Source organism: Carassius gibelio, chromosome A20 (genome assembly GCF_023724105.1).
Source record: "Carassius gibelio isolate Cgi1373 ecotype wild population from Czech Republic chromosome A20, carGib1.2-hapl.c, whole genome shotgun sequence".
Taxonomy (NCBI): domain Eukaryota; kingdom Metazoa; phylum Chordata; class Actinopteri; order Cypriniformes; family Cyprinidae; genus Carassius; species Carassius gibelio.
In genome coordinates this window covers 20,099,806-20,116,385 of record NC_068390.1, presented here as the reverse complement: position 1 = coordinate 20,116,385, position 16,580 = coordinate 20,099,806, and the positions used below count along the sequence as shown (strand labels likewise).

Below are 16,580 nucleotides of genomic sequence, written 5' to 3'. Positions count from 1 at the left end.
AGTTACCAGTAGGTTCAGTAGATTGTCAGAAAACAAATGAGACCCAGCATTCATGATATGCACGCTCTTAAGGCTGTGCAATTGGGCAATTAGTTGAAAGGGGTGTGTTCAAAAAAATAGCAGTGTCTACCTTTGACTGTACAAACTCAAAACTATTTTGTACAAACATTTTTTTTTTCTGGGATTTAGCAATCCTGTGAATCACTAAACTAATATTTAGTTGTACGACCACAGTTTTTTAAAACTGCTTGACATCTGTGTGGCATGGAGTCAACCAACTTGTGGCACCTCTCAGCTGTTATTCCACTCCATGATTCTTTAACAACATTCCACAATTAATTCACATTTCTTGGTTTTGCTTCAGAAACAGCATTTTTGATATCACCCCACAAGTTCTCAATTGGATTAAGGTCTGGAGATTGGGCTGGCCACTCCATAACATTAATTTTGTTGGTTTGGAACCAAGACTTTGCCCATTTACTAGTGTGTTTTGGGTCATTGTCTTGTTGAAACAACCATTTCAAGGGCATGTCCTCTTCAGCATAGGGCAACATGACCTCTTCAAGTATTTTAACATATGCAAACTGATCCATGATCCCTGGTATGCGATAAATAGGCCCAACACCATAGTAGGAGAAACATGCCCATATCATGATGCTTGCACCTCCATGCTTCACTGTCTTCACTGTGTACTGTGGCTTGAATTCAGAGTTTGGGGGTCGTCTCACAAACTGCCTGTGGCCCTTGGACCCAAAAAGAACAATTTTACTCTCATCAGTCCACAAAATGTTCCTCCATTTCTCTTTAGGCCAGTTGATGTGTTCTTTGGCAAATTGTAACCTCTTCTGCACATGCCTTTTTTTTAACAGAGGGACTTTGCGGGGGATTCTTGAAAATAGATTAGCTTCACACAGACGTCTTCTAACTGTCACAGTACTTACAGGTAACTCCAGACTGTCTTTGATCATCCTGGAGGTGATCATTGGCTGAGCCTTTGCCATTCTGGTTATTCTTCTATCCATTTTGATGGTTGTCTTCCGTTTTCTTCCACGTCTCTCTGGTTTTGCTCTCCATTTTAAGGCATTGGAGATCATTTTAGCTGAACAGCCTATCATTTTTTGCACCTCTTTATAGGTTTTCCCCTCTCTAATCAACTTTTTAATCAAAGTACGCTGTTCTTCTGAACAATGTCTTGAACGACCCATTTCCTCAGCTTTCAAATGCATGTTCAACAAGTGTTGGCTTCATCCTTAAATAGGGGCCACCTGATTCACACCTGTTTCTTCACAAAATTGATGACCTCAGTGATTGAATGCCACACTGCTATTTTTTTGAACACACCCCTTTCAACTAATTCAACTAATTGGCCAATTGCACAGCCTTAAGAGCGTGCATATCATGAATGCTGGGTCTCATTTGTTTTCTGACAATCTACTGAACCTACTGGTAACTTGTTTGCCACGTAGCAATAAAAAAATATACGAAAAACCTTGATTATTCTGGTTAGTCACATTGTACTGCTATTATTTTGAACAAAACTGTATATATAAATTCCCTAAGAAAACAGGAAATGTTAAAAGATCACCTGAACAATGACATGTTGATCTACACTTTTGATCAGGACAGCTGATATTGACAGGAGTAACTTCACAGTGCACTGGAGAGGTGGATGAACCTGCACCTGATAGTACATGAACAGTGAAGAAAAAACAGTGAACCTAAAGCCATAGTGATACATTCACATCCTGACTGATCAGGTTGGATGACATAGATTTCATGACAGAACTTACCGAACACAAAAACATGCAACAAAAAACTTGTTTTGCGTCATGAAATCACACAGCATAGCATTGCATCTTGTCATTGCATCCTGTTTTAGGTTCGGTTAGAAGTATTTATTCCTTGTTGCATACATATTTCATTCAAACCACACCAGAGTTTGTTTGGAATGAGACGAAGACACATCTGTTTAGAAGTCACTGTCCACTTGTTAGGCGTGCATCGAGGTTCGGAAGGCAGCAATCACACATACTCAAATGAACCGCACTAACTGGCGCTAACAGAACAAATCACACCAGTTTTGATCAAAATCAAACACACCCTAAGATTTGTTTTAAAAGTTTTTAAAAAGAATCTTATGCTTGCCAAGGTTGCATTTATTTGATTAAAATACAGTAAAAATCGTAATATTGTGAAATGATATTTAACTCAAAATAACGGTTTTAAGTTTTGTGCATTTTAAAATGTATTCCTGAGCTGGCAAAGCTGATCAGTCATAACTCCAGTCTTCAGTGTCACACGATCCTTCAGAAATCATTCTAATATGCCGACATATGTTGCTAAAAAATACTTATTATCATTGTCAAGAAAGGCTATGCGGAATGTTTTTGTGGAAACTGTGACATTTCTTTCAGGGTTATTTGATTAATAGAAACAGCGTTTTATTTGAAATGTATTTTTTTGTCAATTTAATGCACCCTTGCTGAATAGAAAATATTAATTTCATTACAAGAAAAACAAAATCTTACTGACCCCAAAATTTAGAACAGTCATGTACAGTATATGTGTAATCTGATCACCTGATTGCTACTCATGCGACTCCACAGCTGAGAGATGATCTTCACAGAAGACCCCACACATTCAGCCTGTAGGTCGCTCCCTCCCATCAACATCAGCACACAGCCTAGAATCTGGTTCTGAAACACAGAGAAACTAATTTAAAACCTGCTCTGGGAAATATATTTACCTTAAACGCCAGTCTGGTTTTTAAGGGCAGGATGTCAGATTTGTAGGAATTGTAGGTGGAGGTATTGAATGTACAGCGCTCTCTCCACCCTCAACACCACGGCTGAGGTGCCCCAACTGCCCCCCGGATGCTGCAGCATAAATGGCTACCCACTGCTCCGGGTGTGTGTGTGTGTATGTGTGTGTGTGTGCACTTTGTAAGGGTTAAATGCAGAGCACGAATTCCAAGTGTCACCATGCTTGGCTGTATGTCACATCGCTTTCACTTCGACTTAAATGTTGAGAGAGATAAAGTGTTGAAATAACAATAGAAATCCCCAAGTTTCCCAATGACTAAACTGAATTCTTGCAGGATTTTGTTTTGTGTCCATAATCAAAACTTTAATCTACAACAACCCTCAACAGGATTTGTTCAGGGTAAGACTCAGGGTAAGGCATAAAACACATTTATTGGCTTAGAACTTGAATCTGGATCTAAGATTGTCGGTTTCCTCTACTGACAGATGACTAAAAATATGCAAGCATTTTTCATGTTTTTAAAATCAAACTCTCATGTAACACAAAATGATGGCAAACATCTTGTCAAGTATAAAGTTTATGTATTCAATAGCACCCTTGTTGCATTATTTCTCTCACAAGTCTCGGTATATCTCCCATCCTGTAGCCGCTATTCTCCAATTCCTGCAGCACAACAGAAGCCCCGGCAAGCACCTCTTCCTCCACCCGCATTCGTGCCTCTGTACACAGACACCTCAGCAGAGTGTGGCGCCACACACACAGGTTCTCCTCCTGAGCGGGAGGGAAGCGCTTTACAAACTCCACCTGTCACAAAAAAAGCACTTCATCATATTTATGAATGTACCATTTTGCTACCTACAAAACAAAGACAGAACATCAGTGGGAACAGAAATAAACTACAGTATATTACAAACTCATCAATGTTCTGAGGAAGTTTTTCTGCAAAGTTGCGTTCATATTCTTAATCTGGACAATAGAAAAAGAAACTAACCTGGTGCTTGGGTGTCATGAGAAATAGCAGACGTCTAAGCAGCAGGGCCAAGTGAAACATCTGATAACCCTCTCCAGGACATGACCTTATCTAGGTCAACAACAATACATGCCATGGAAATCATTAGTGGACAAACAAAACCAGAGAATTAGCTCAGACAATGTTCAAACCAAGAGAACTTAAAGAAAAAAAAATTTATAAACACTATCCAAAAATTTTATTACAGTCATCCAAGAGTATGTAGTCATCTTTAAAATGGTCAATTGATTTAGAAAACTAATTAATTATCAAGATAGTACAAGTACAAGGTTTAATAGAAGTATGGTTTAACACAGACAAATTTCTCTAGTTGTCAAATGTAAAGAACACACATACATAAATCTTTAGAATGTTTTTTTTGTAAAGAAATTGCTACTTTTTTCAACAAGGATTCATTAAATTGCTCAAAAATTCCCATTCCCAGCACACTCCTAACTCACCAGGTGAGCAATAAGGAGAACATGATGAAAACATAACTCAGCTGTGCCATACCTGAAGAGAGACAGAAAGAACTTGAACTCTGATATTGTATATAAACATTTTTTTCTTGCCTTCTTTAGAGCAGTAGATGTTTTCCAACTTGTATAGACACAGGTGCTAGTAGAGCATGGTTATCAATATTATTTATTGATAACCATGATAAATAACAAATATTGCTACTTACTATGCAATCACATTATTACTGCTGTTAATAGTGTTCATCGTCTGGTTGACTATGTCTTGTATACATTCTTCTGAAAATTCCTGTCATTTGCACATAAACTGATCACCACTTATAAGGTAAGTTTTGTAGAAACTTAATTTTCAGTAAAGTTGCTTTGCAATTTGTATCTTAAAAATTGCTATACAAATAAACTTGAATTGAATTTAATATTATTTAAGGGGTTTTAGAAAGTATTGAATGACTCCTAAACAACAATGACACTTCTAAAAAGATTAAAAACAGGTATATCTCTGATTGTTCATGCTTGGCATTCTCTGTAGCAGCTCTGGAAAGTAGTAGTCATAGAAGTCCAATGGGTGTGTATCTATTCTTACCGTGCCAGGAAGCACCAGACATCTGTTGCCAAGACAGCCGTCTGCATGTCTGCCTGCAATACGGCGGCTAAAAGTGACCGCTCCTGAAGGAAGAAAACAGAGGACAATAAGTTTTTTTGATGGTTTTCCTTTCTTTTCTGATGAAATGTATTAAGGACCAGCTATTTGTCACTTAGCCAGTTGAAAATAATTTCAGCATGATCAAAGTAATTACAAGAACAGAATAAGAATGTAATTATTTCAAGACTTATAGCTAAAATGTGACTTGTCTTTTAAAACAGAAGGTTTTAAGTTCATTTTATTTGTCACATCATCAAGAGAGGAAGATCAAGCTTAGTTATATAACACTTGAACAGAATTCAATAGAAAAAGATGACTGACCAATGGTGCGAAGTGTTGAGTGGGCAGAACAGCCACACAAGCACACATATGCACACACACATGCTGGTGCAGGCTGACTCTACCCTGAGCCTGGCCATGAAGCATTACTCCCGGCAACCACACTGGCACGGCACGCTCCAACATACACCGCCGAAAACTATGCAACACTGCCTCAAACACAGACCATCTGTGAAAAGAAAGACTTTTTGATGGTATTATGCACTTGAGCCAAAAAAAAAAAATAGCCTGCACCTAGAGAAAACAAGTCTCGATTTAAGTAGGCACAATTTTTACATTTCCAGGATTGAAATGCAGTTGTAAACAACAGAGGGATAAATGACAAAGATGATGTAAAGCAACTTTTTTTTTCACCAAGGATTTATTAAGTTGATCAAAAGTGAAAGCAAACTTTTACATTGATACGAAAAAACTAATTTCAAATAAACGTTATTCTTTTATTCATCAAGGATTCCTGAAAAACAAATTCTTGAGATTTCCGTAGGATAATATGACACTCAAAAACAAATTATAACATTAATTTCAAAATATTACTGTTTTTACTCTTTTTTACATTTATTATGAAATAAATGCAGCTTTGGTGAGCATACAATACTTCTTTAAAAAAAAATTACAAAATCTTGCTGGCCCCAAACCTTTTAACAGTATTGTTCAATGAAAGGTCATTTTATTGCAGCATTAAAACGTTATCAATAAACGGCAAGCCAATTCAGCATAATTTATGATGCTTAAACTCACAATGATACTCAACTGACTAGTTTGCCAATTTAGTCCTGCAAAAATACACAAGTGTAAAGTACCTGGGAGTTTCCTCCGAAAACTGACTGCCATCACTCCACAGCCGCATCGCCTCTTCTGGCTGGGAGGAGAGTTTACCCAGTACACTCACCAGTAGCAGACACTGTGGTAGACACAATTCTGTACTGGACTCTAAGATACACAAACAACAGGAAAAACTAATTGGTAATTTTTTAAAAATGTTTAAGAAACCTACAATTAAAAATAATTCTTCCCATAAGTTATTAGTTTTAGGTAAAGTGAGGTCATGTATTAATTTGTTTGTTTTAATTTAGTTAACGATTTTACTAAAACAACCGAAAGAATTAGAACAACATGGCCATGATTTACCAAAAAAAAGGGGAAAAAATTAATGTGTTGTGGGAACAAATAGTTGTTTTTATCTTGCCAATAATCCAAAAACTGTCAGACAGAGAGTGCAACTCCACATGTTGGAAAGATGGAAGAACTGCCCTGTAATAATGAAAGGGCATGGGCAATAATTCAGTTTAAGTGACCTGGAAATGTACAGGATATGCACTCAGCAATGTGTCATGGACAGTCAGTCTCTATGCATTTTGTTATGTAACTATGTCCTTGAAATTAAAGAAATTCCTCACCAGTTCATTTCACTCTCTTAAGACTTTGCAGACAGTGACCCATCACTCACATTACAAACAGAACAAAAACTTGATTGACCAGGTTAATTTAGTGATGTATGAGCTTTCAATTAAAAAGCCAATTATTTTTTGGAGGCAATGTTAAAGGAGTGTTCCAGAGTTCAAGAGAACCCTGGAAGTTGTTATAGAAGTTTGCAAGAAGAAACTCACGGAGATCTGGGTCCAGGACAGATTCTGCAAAGGGATGGAAGGAGAGCAGCTGTGTCAGCATGACATCCATGGGAACCAGAACCGCCACTCTCAACTCCTCACTGAGGACAGAGGGCACAAACAGGGCACACACAGAGGGAGGGAACTTGCTGAGGAGGGAAAAAAACACAAGCTTAATAAGACATAGACAAAACAGAGAGAGCAAAAATGAAACTTTGAAAAATGGAAAAAAAAAATCATGTTGCTTAAAATCCCTATGTTAAGAGTGTTGACCTTAAGCAATATATAATTGATTTACCTGTGGATTTGGAGATACAACTGGTGAAATTGACGGCATGACTTGGCAAGAAATTCTTTAAATTCCTATCACATGAAAAAAAATCCCCAGAAAACTATAACTATTTCTGACTGTTAAAATAATTTTAACAGGTTTAAATTAATAACTTTAACTTTGCCCTCAGTTACCTTTGTGTAGTGGACTAATGTGTTGGCAAAAAACCTACACATTTTTGTGGCTTTTTGGAAAAGCTTGTATTCTGGACAGTGCACAATTTCCTGTGAAAAACAAAAGGTGGAAGTGAGATATGAGCTGACCTTTTATGTGACACTTTAGACTTGTCCAATAAAAAAAAGTCCCTTGATGAGTGTTTCAAGGTCACCATTATTGCAATTAAAAATACCACAGCAACCAATAAATAACATTCACCATCTCTGTTAAAAAATGCAATCTGTTCAAAATTGTATTGATGATGAGTCTACCTGTAGTCCTGCCTGCTGGATCTGTTGGGCCAGCTCAATACAGTTCTGGACAGATGTATACAGGTCTTCACACAAAGAGAAGGCTATGTCAGTATGGCGAAGCCGATCTTCTACTAGAGACTGGTACTTCACGCTCTGTCTGAAATCGAATACAAACTCTCAGTATATAAAGTTGTGACATTTTGCCAAGTATGGTAACCCATGCTCGGAATTGGTGCTCTGCATTTAACCCATCCAAGTGCACACACACAGCAGTGAGTAGAGAACACATACACCGTGAACACACACCCGGAGCAGTATAATTAGCATTATTTATTTTTTACATCGAATGATTAGTTCGCGAACCGGATATCACAAACTGCTTTTGAACTCACAACTAGGGGTGTGCCGGTTTTAGAATTGGTGATGACGGTTATGACGTGAGTCAAATGTGACGGTTCATAACATAACCGTCCGGGGGTGGCAGACACTGATTAGCTACGTGCTCTACATTTATTTAAAATTAACAGCAAGACAACTAGCAGTGAATGTGCTTTCCATTAAATGAATCACACACAGTGAACAAATCCTTAACAAAAAACAAAAAAAGTTTTAGTTTTAGTCGGTTTTAGTGACGATCTGACAGGTGTAGCTATTTTCCCCGCAGTGCTAAAAACTCGCTCTGATGCTGTGCTTGTAGCACAAACACACATGTATTTACGTGCCAATTTTGCTAAGAGCGGATAGCGTGTTTCATTGTCTCGCCATCATGCTAGTGGATTTGCCGTAGAGTCAATTGGTTGTTCTTGGAGACAGCGGGTTAACTCCGTGTCAGCGCGCGCTCTGATCGGTAAAGGGGCAGAGATTTCAGACCTCCGTTTATTAAGGAGATCTGTCACAAAACTCACCATCCGCGCCAACATTTTTTGAGCAAATTTCAAAGCCGCACCCGCCCACCATCCGCTGATTGTTTTGCGGTCTATGGACGATGCAATGCTTTGTTGATGCGAGCCGCAAAAAAAAAGCCCTTGTCTGTTCTAGAAAGGATGCAGCAAAGATATTTAATGCTAATGTATGAGGCATAGGCCTACGCTGAGTTTCATTTACGATGAGATGCGCTCTAGTTTACAGTGCAGTGCAAGTGAACGCGGCGCGCTGGTGCTTCCATGTCACGGTTATCATTGTCTGCTATATATGCTTTTTATTTATTAAAATACATGCAATTGGTTGATGAAACATTTATTAAAATTAAGATGAAATTTGTACAAAACGAAATTCGTTTTCAAGAAAGGTTTTCTACAAAGCAAAATTTAATGAAGTGGTAAATATCATGTCTGACGAGTTAAAAAACTTCATTAAGTGGTAAAAACCATGTCTCCCGATATATTGCGCATCTTCTGATCCTATCTAAAAAATTAAAATAATTTTTGATAAAAAATGTTCGTAAAAAATATTTTAATGACACGGTTTTGGCTGTTATAGAGATCTAATGACGGTGTTCAACTATAACCGCCGGTCTCACGGTTATATACTAACCGTCACACCCCTACTCACAACAGACACCGAAGAGAAGACACTGCTGAATAAAGTCGTAGTTTTTGCTATTTTTGGACCAAAATGTATTTTCGATGCTTCAAAAAATTCTAACTGACCCTCTGATGTCACATGGACTACTTTGATGATGTTTTTCTTACCTTTCTGGACATGGACAGTATACCGTACACACAGCTTCAATGGAGGGACTGAGAGCTCTCGGACTAAATCTAAAATATCTTAAACTGTGTTCCGAAGATAAACAGAGGTTTTACGGGTTTGGAACGACATGAGGGTGAGTTATTAATGACATAATTTTGATTATTGGGTGAACCAACCCTTTAAGTACCGGTGGTACCGAGGACCCAGTCAACCCGGTTCTTGATGCATAGAGTGCTATGATTTCCGCGAAGCAGAAAACGTGGCCAGAATCTCAAAATCCAGTCAAGAAAATGAAACTTACATTTTAATATGGACAGTCACGGAATTTATCAAAGTTATCATAAATTAATAAAGTCAAACCTCCATACGGACCAGTATCTGTAAATGTTAAGTGGCAAAAGTTGGTTGAAATATGAATCCTGCATTTTCTGCATGTCTGTGTGAATGAATGGCAGAGACGTGCAGGTTTCTTTACTACATAGACTGAAGCGTGTGACGCTTGCAGTAATTTCAGCATCTGCCATCTCAATGAGGACATAAATACATAAACAACATCACCAGAACTGTTCTGAGTCACTTCACAAGCATTTTACCATTTTAAATTTAGTGATAAAAAAGTTGTTTTTTTTTTTTATTAGCATATTTTTGTGTTTTGCTTTGGTACCGAGAACCGTGGATTTTCACTGGTATCGGTACCGAATACTGAAATTTTGGTACCGTAACAACACTACTCACTTTATGATAAATTTCCATGAGTTGGCATGTAGCGCAATGTCCAATCCAGATATGATCGAGCATATGTCCAGCAGACTGTGAATCACTGCAAGCCAAAAACAAAATTCAAAACAACTATAGATAAGCATATCCATCTTTTCACTGGAGATTTCTCACACAGATACCACAAACCTCTGACAATATCTGACACTTCCTCCTCAGAAGCTGTGTCCTCCAAGTTAATTTTGTCCAACAGTTCCATCAGGCCCTTCTGCAAAGAATAGGCCTCTTTAAACAGGCCCTGAAGCAGATCACCCACCAATGACAGCCTTCCACTGTACATGACCTCACTGTTCTATAAACAAATCAACATCATACTGAAATTAGCAGAAAATAAAATCCTGGTTTTAAAAATATGTCCAGTGAATTATATAAAAATAAATGTTGTACCTTGCAGTGCTGGAAGGTGTCCTTTAGGACTCTGAGGATGCAAGAGGGCAGAGAGCGAATGGTATCAAAGGAAACAGACTCCTCGAAGGAACAGACATGACGTACACAGCCAGAGAGAGACTCTAGGGTCTGGACCATCATCTGGCAAAAACACAACAGCAGAAATCACTATGACCAGCAAATGAAGACATTTTTATTTCAATTTTAATATGGCATATTCAAACCTTCAAGATATTTCTCAAAAACACATGCAGCTCTGTGTTTTGACTAGAAAGGCCTCCAATTTGCTTGCTGATTTCTTCCAAAAGACTGGCAAACACTTTTACCACCTGTGGATCGCACATGACAACACATAAAAACATGCTTCGTGTTGAATATTTCAGGCTATAGAATTGGATTGGCACAAGTTACCGAGTACTCAAAAGTGACAGCAATAATCATGAAAATGATGATTGTGTGACTTAATTTTTTTTTCCAGATTGGCTATGACAGCATTTTGGGAGGTAACTTCTCTGACTGCTAAGCATTCCGACAGCTTGCTGTCCAGACCAGAGAACTAAAGTGAAACTAAGGATTTGAAATGCACAATGATGTCTAGTATCACTGATATACTGTATATGAATCACTCATATATTGATGAGTTAATTAATCCACTACCAAAGCATTTCATTTTTGCCAGTGTTAATTCACTTTTCATCTCATGCAATGTGTGACATAATTCATTACAAATGTGTTGTTTGAAACAATCCTTTTCCTTTCATCTGTTGCTTTAAAAAAAAAAAGCTCTTCCCAACACCAAAGCCGACATTTTGAGGGAATTTAATTTTCTAACCTTGGGTAAAACTGTGGAGAAACACTCCTTCTCCAAATCAGATAAAGAAAGATGAGGGAGGAACCTGCTTGTGATCGTCTGAAGAATATCTGTAGAGATGGTATATAAAGTGTAGAAAATCTAAATCAAAGTATTTTATACGAACAAAATATTTATTGAGAAAAGCATAAGCGTGTTGAAGATAGTTTAATTAAATGAGGACACTTATTTGGCACTTGTGCTTCAACTTGCTCGCTTAGATGTCTCAAAATAAAACAAGAACATATATCATACAAAGTAATGTTTATGTTTAGAGGTCCACCCAAGATATGCCAGGTCTAAAACTATTACATACAGTATTGATGACAGCTCAGACTTACTTGTGTGCTCTTCCCAGCTGTCAGTGTCATGATGCATGGCGTTCAAGTGTCAAGGTCAATCTTAATCATAGTTACACAAATTTTACTATGGTAGTCCTAAACAATAAAACATGTGTACATTCATAAACTGCCTTAAACTACAAGTGAAATGAATTTGTGAAGTAAGTCAGGAAAGGATATAATTAGTTTGGGCAGGATGGTTTTTAGTTCTTGTTGACAGGTCTCCTGGTCCCATCGAGAGACTTCATCCAAAAGGGTCACTTGAGACATTATGGAAACCTTTTCAAAACACACCTGCTCTGACAACAAAGTTGTAACTTAATTCGGTTTTATATGTTTATGAAACAAGTATATCACCGATTAATCTACGTCCAAACATGTTTTCGTAGTAAAATGTAACATAACTGTTACTTTGTTCGTTCAATTTGAAGGTAAAACTAACTCAACTACGTTTGCTTCATACAAGTTTTTTGAATATTATCTACTTGAAACTTACCGACTTATTCAGATGATAACTGCGATTAATAAACGCGTTTAAGTGATAATTATAGACAATAATGAGATCCTTTATACAAATTTAGGTCTTCTGTTTGAGTTCTCCACATTTCCTTCTGGGCGATTTCATTCGTCAGCACCGCATAGGGTTTCATTAAGAAAACGAAACCTGTTCATTGTCTTAAGCGCTATGTGTGCTTATTTAACGCTACTTAAAGTATATTTCCTCGTTACGTTTGTATTTGTTTTTCTGATTATACATATAGCTTACTTCCGTTGTTGTTTTAAAGTCCATGGTGTACGTCAGTAACATTAAAGTGCTTAAGAACTCCCCTCTAAAAGTGAATTGGTATCGCTCCCAACTTCGCGCCGTTTTCTGTAAGTCGAAGTGTAGTTTAATTAATCTCAGTCACACCGCAGTCTACGGTGATTGGTCAGTATATTCTATACTTCTTGAATGATCCAATCACAAACGAAATGTTGCTGAATCGATGTACGAGGCGGTGAAGAGATAAAACCTGTATAATGACCACACACACACACACACACACATACTTTTTATTTCAGAAATGTTTCGTTCAATAAATGTTTGGTCCTTACGGAGCCCTACACATTAATAAAAAAAAAAAAAGCCTGCGCACGATTTACAAATTTATTCCCTCTATTTACTAAATCGTGTACACTTTAAGTCCGATAACGATTTCATAATTGTGACCCACAAAAACCATACAAAACAATTAATTCGTACTTAAAGCTTTATTTAAAAAAAAAAATTAAATCACATTTTTGGCTTGAAGTTGGTTTTCCCGGACCTGGAGAGGGCCAACCTGGGCTCTTGCTTCCCACTGGAAACCTGTGGTTAAAAAAAAAAAAACCCAGTTAACGCCAGGATAAAACCTACAGATTTGGGACTCAGTCACATGCAAAATATAGCCTACCTGGAACTTCGCTTAAAACGCTATCAGTCGTCAATCCACAACTTGTGTCACAACAGCCACATACCTCATCCCTTCCATCAGAAGAAACCCATCTAAAAACCAAATAAACTGGTCTAGTGGACGAATTTTATACAGAATAGTCACATCATCCACCCAGACTCACCCATCTGCACTAAAAGAACAAGCCTTGTGATTTTCATTAACCTGCACCGAAGCGGCACTTGCTTTTAGAAGACAGGTGATGTAAATCTGCAAAGACAGGCCACTTACAACATGCAACAAGATTTAGAGTAGCCTAATTGAACCACAAACAGAAAAAGCAAACAAAACATACAGCACCACTGCTTTCTTGTTGGAACCTAAAGGCCTCCAGTTGAAACTGGAGTTTGTCATCATGCACTCTGGGCAGAAATTTGGAGATGGAGCCTGTATACTTTGCATCAGTGAGGCAACTAAAACGCCAATAAGTCTCATGAGGATCTTGATTCCCACACTTATATGAACTCTCAATGTAAACGTTCTTACCCATGGTGTTCAATAAAAGAATACTTTGGAGCAGATTTCACATCAGGGCCTTTAGTGGCAACACAGCTGTCCACAAATATACGAAGGGGAATGTGGTTGTACTGCTTCACAGATGCCTGAATATTTAAGACATCTCCCAGGAAGAAAACGGCGGAAGGCCTTTCAAACATCCAGTCATCTTTAGACAGCCCAAACACACACAAAATTAAACCAAAAGTACTGATGAAAATACTTCCGATACATAAAAGGAAACAAACCAGTCATGATCTTCAGGGAGAAAACAAGAATGTCCTCTGCAATCTGGGTAGATGCATATGGGATCCAAGCTGGCTGCACTTCATTACTCACATTGTGTCTCCTGTAATGAAATACTTATGTCAAGAAGGCTTGAATTGTGAAGTTACACTAGTAACACAAATAAAGAATTGACCTGGGGTAGTGGCATTCAATACCAACTGTAGCACCACTGGACCTTAAAATCGGGGTGCCTTGTAGTGTAGCTGGTCTATAATCAAGGGTAAAGGTATATACAAGCTCATTCTCAGTCACCTGCAAGAGAATACATTTAGAAGCTGCTGAATATGCAGGACTTCGGCAATGAGCAAATTTAAGAAGCCAGAAGACAGACCAAAAGCTGACTACCACACTCCTGAAGCGCAGAGTGAAAGATCAGGACTCTGGCAGTTGCATCCACACTCTCCACACCACAGCCCCCTAGAGATAAAAGAGAGGGCTCAAGCAGCTGCCCATTACAAAAGAAGTCCTGCTTCACTTCCACATGCACCCTATTTTCCCAACACTGGACTGCTACACTGTCAGAAGGCCTAGGCTGCTGCAACTCAAAGTTAAAATCTGGCTGTACTGGCTCTTCTTGGACCTTTGGGAACTTCCAAGCCAGCTCCCTGACTGGGCCCAGCAATTCTTGTTTGGACTGAATACTCAAAGGGGCCAGATTTGAAGTAACCGGGGCTAGCTGGGGCTTCGGAGATTGAACTCCATTAGAACTTTGGATTGAATTCAATTGCTCCCCAAGTGGACAATCAACTGTTTGAGGATCTTGACTCAGCACCCGAGGCTGAAACACCCGGGGCTGAATCACTTGAGCCATTGGCCTGGCACTGTACACATGATCAAATGCAACCAGCGCTAAAAGCTCAAGCACACAGTTCATAAGCCCCATTATTACAGCCACCAAATTACCACACAGCCACACTGCAGTAAGGTGTTGTAGCACTATTTTATAGTGTCATGAATACTGTCCCCGCCCACCCCAAAACAAGCTTAATTTCTATGTGGACCATCCTAATCACAGAATCAAAAATGCCTCAAACGCACTGAAGTTCACTCATTGAGCTCCGCAAAATAAGCAAAAGTAAATTATAAAAAATAAAAAAAACCAAGGAAAACATTTAAGTGTTTCTGTTCTAATATATAAAGTATTTGGTTTTATGTTGGGGATAGTGATATTAAGAATATTTCTTACATTGTTAGTATCTGATATGCTCTTGTCTCCACCACCACCACCACGAAATTTTTTTTTTTTTTTTAAATGGCTACACATCTTCAACGTCCTCATAATCATCTTAAATTGTGATGAAGACTGATTGACTACAGTATACATTTAGATGAATGAAAATACTGTAAGTGAGTGCAGTTCCTGTTAGGGATGGGCATGATTAATCGACGATCGATAATTGATCATTAAGAATTTCTTCGATCATGTTAATTTGTTATCGATTAATCTAAAGCATTTTTTTCTAATGCAGGCTGCGTTGCGTAGTGCGAGTCTTGAAGCAATTAAATGAATTTCACTGTGTGGCAGCAATTAAATATTTTACCACCAGGGTGCAATATTTGACACCCTACTCGGTTATCTGTGATCTTCCGTTTTGATTTCAAAAGAATAATCATGAAGATGCCACGGCGAAGTGTGGCGTGGGACCATTTTGATTTAAAAAGTGAACTAGTTAACTGCAAACATTGCGATGCCGTGTATAAGTACAAAACGGCCAGGACTCAAATGATGTACCTGTGTATCCCGGCAACGTCAGTTCCCTCAGAGCGGGTGTTTTCGGCGGCTGGTCTGATGGTCACCAGGTTGCGGTCGCGTCTGACACCAGATCATGTCAACATGCTTATACGGTATTTCTCAACAAAAATCCGTAGACTCGTGCAGAAGTTGTATGCTAGTTACTAAAGTTGGTTATTTTTCATGAGGCTTTAAGTAGCATAATTTGTTAAGTTAGCGTAATTGTTAGGAAGGCTAATATCTGGCCTTTTCTTCTGGCTTGGATAGTTTTGAGTTACATTTTGACAAAATCTGTCAGATCTAAGTATTATAATGTTTTATATGTTATTGTTTAACATGATTCTTTTATTATTATTATTATTATTATTATTTTGGAACAAATGAGGTCTCTGTTTAAGAACGCCGGCTCGCAGCTGCAGGTTCCACTGCTTTAGAGCACTGCATATGCACGCGGATATATGTTCGGTTTGCCTGAACGTAGTTTAACTGTCTGCCACAAGTTAATCTTGTAATAAAGGTCTCACAGAGGAAAAACACGCTGTATTTTTTTATTCATTGCATTTGTTTATTATAAAAATTTAATAATTAATTATATTATAAAAATATTAATGATTAATCGACAGTCGATCGTTAATTCTCCCGACGATCGACTAAGAAAATTTAATCGAATGCCCATCCCTAGTTCCTGTAAGTGAGTGCAGGAACAGGGACTACACCTTCCTACACTCATCAAAGTCATTACCAGAATACTATCTGGAAACATACGCTGGCTGCCAATATTGTGTTCAACTATACGCCACACCTCTCGAATTCAAAGTGAAATTATCAGTTGTTTCTTTTAACATCCTTGACGGTAAGTGCAAATGCTTGTGCCAAACACATGCTAAGGAAAATGAAAGCCTATTAACAGAAGGTTATGATGGGGTTTAACATCAACAGGAACTTCCAAATACATCCCCATTATGTTC

The 16,580-nt window shown here is 38.1% G+C and overlaps 2 protein-coding genes across 5 annotated transcripts in view; both read right to left on the bottom strand.

Annotated features, from left to right (window-relative positions):
- firrm (FIGNL1 interacting regulator of recombination and mitosis) overlaps positions 1-16,580 on the bottom strand; it is a 44,498-nt gene that overhangs the window by 1,620 nt on the left and 26,298 nt on the right. Inside the window, exons 1-20 of one of the 3 annotated variants that reach the window (XM_052535775.1) lie at positions 12,122-12,625; positions 11,806-11,924; positions 11,626-11,665; positions 11,267-11,355; positions 10,659-10,763; positions 10,435-10,575; positions 10,177-10,339; positions 10,006-10,090; positions 7,597-7,735; positions 7,303-7,392; positions 7,136-7,200; positions 6,838-6,986; positions 6,031-6,160; positions 5,213-5,399; positions 4,832-4,914; positions 4,234-4,285; positions 3,755-3,844; positions 3,382-3,567; positions 2,580-2,696; positions 1,586-1,681 (exon numbers count right to left, since the gene is read on the bottom strand). In XM_052535775.1, the coding sequence (XP_052391735.1) occupies positions 1,586-1,681; positions 2,580-2,696; positions 3,382-3,567; positions 3,755-3,844; positions 4,234-4,285; positions 4,832-4,914; positions 5,213-5,399; positions 6,031-6,160; positions 6,838-6,986; positions 7,136-7,200; positions 7,303-7,392; positions 7,597-7,735; positions 10,006-10,090; positions 10,177-10,339; positions 10,435-10,575; positions 10,659-10,763; positions 11,267-11,355; positions 11,626-11,665; positions 11,806-11,895 (2,097 nt within the window). In that variant the 5' untranslated portion in view covers positions 11,896-11,924; positions 12,122-12,625. Of the gene's footprint in view, positions 1-1,585; positions 1,682-2,579; positions 2,697-3,381; positions 3,568-3,754; positions 3,845-4,233; positions 4,286-4,831; positions 4,915-5,212; positions 5,400-6,030; positions 6,161-6,837; positions 6,987-7,135; positions 7,201-7,302; positions 7,393-7,596; positions 7,736-10,005; positions 10,091-10,176; positions 10,340-10,434; positions 10,576-10,658; positions 10,764-11,266; positions 11,356-11,625; positions 11,666-11,805; positions 11,925-12,121; positions 12,626-16,580 lie in introns of those variants that run through there. The other 2 variants (XM_052535774.1, XM_052535776.1) reach the window with 2 other exon arrangements.
- LOC127938880 (zona pellucida sperm-binding protein 3) lies at positions 12,862-14,916 on the bottom strand. 2 transcript variants are annotated; one of them, XM_052535784.1, is made up of 8 exons: positions 14,212-14,916; positions 14,014-14,132; positions 13,841-13,941; positions 13,584-13,716; positions 13,393-13,510; positions 13,222-13,307; positions 13,059-13,150; positions 12,862-12,973 (listed from the first exon to the last, which is right to left on the bottom strand). In XM_052535784.1, the coding sequence occupies exons 1-8, from the start codon at positions 14,761-14,763 to the stop codon at positions 12,894-12,896; spliced, it is 1,281 nt and encodes a 426-aa protein (XP_052391744.1). In that variant the 5' UTR covers positions 14,764-14,916; the 3' UTR covers positions 12,862-12,893. The 2 variants fall into 2 exon arrangements, with proteins under 2 accessions (XP_052391744.1, XP_052391743.1); XM_052535783.1 differs by having other exon boundaries at positions 13,584-13,761; positions 14,212-14,899.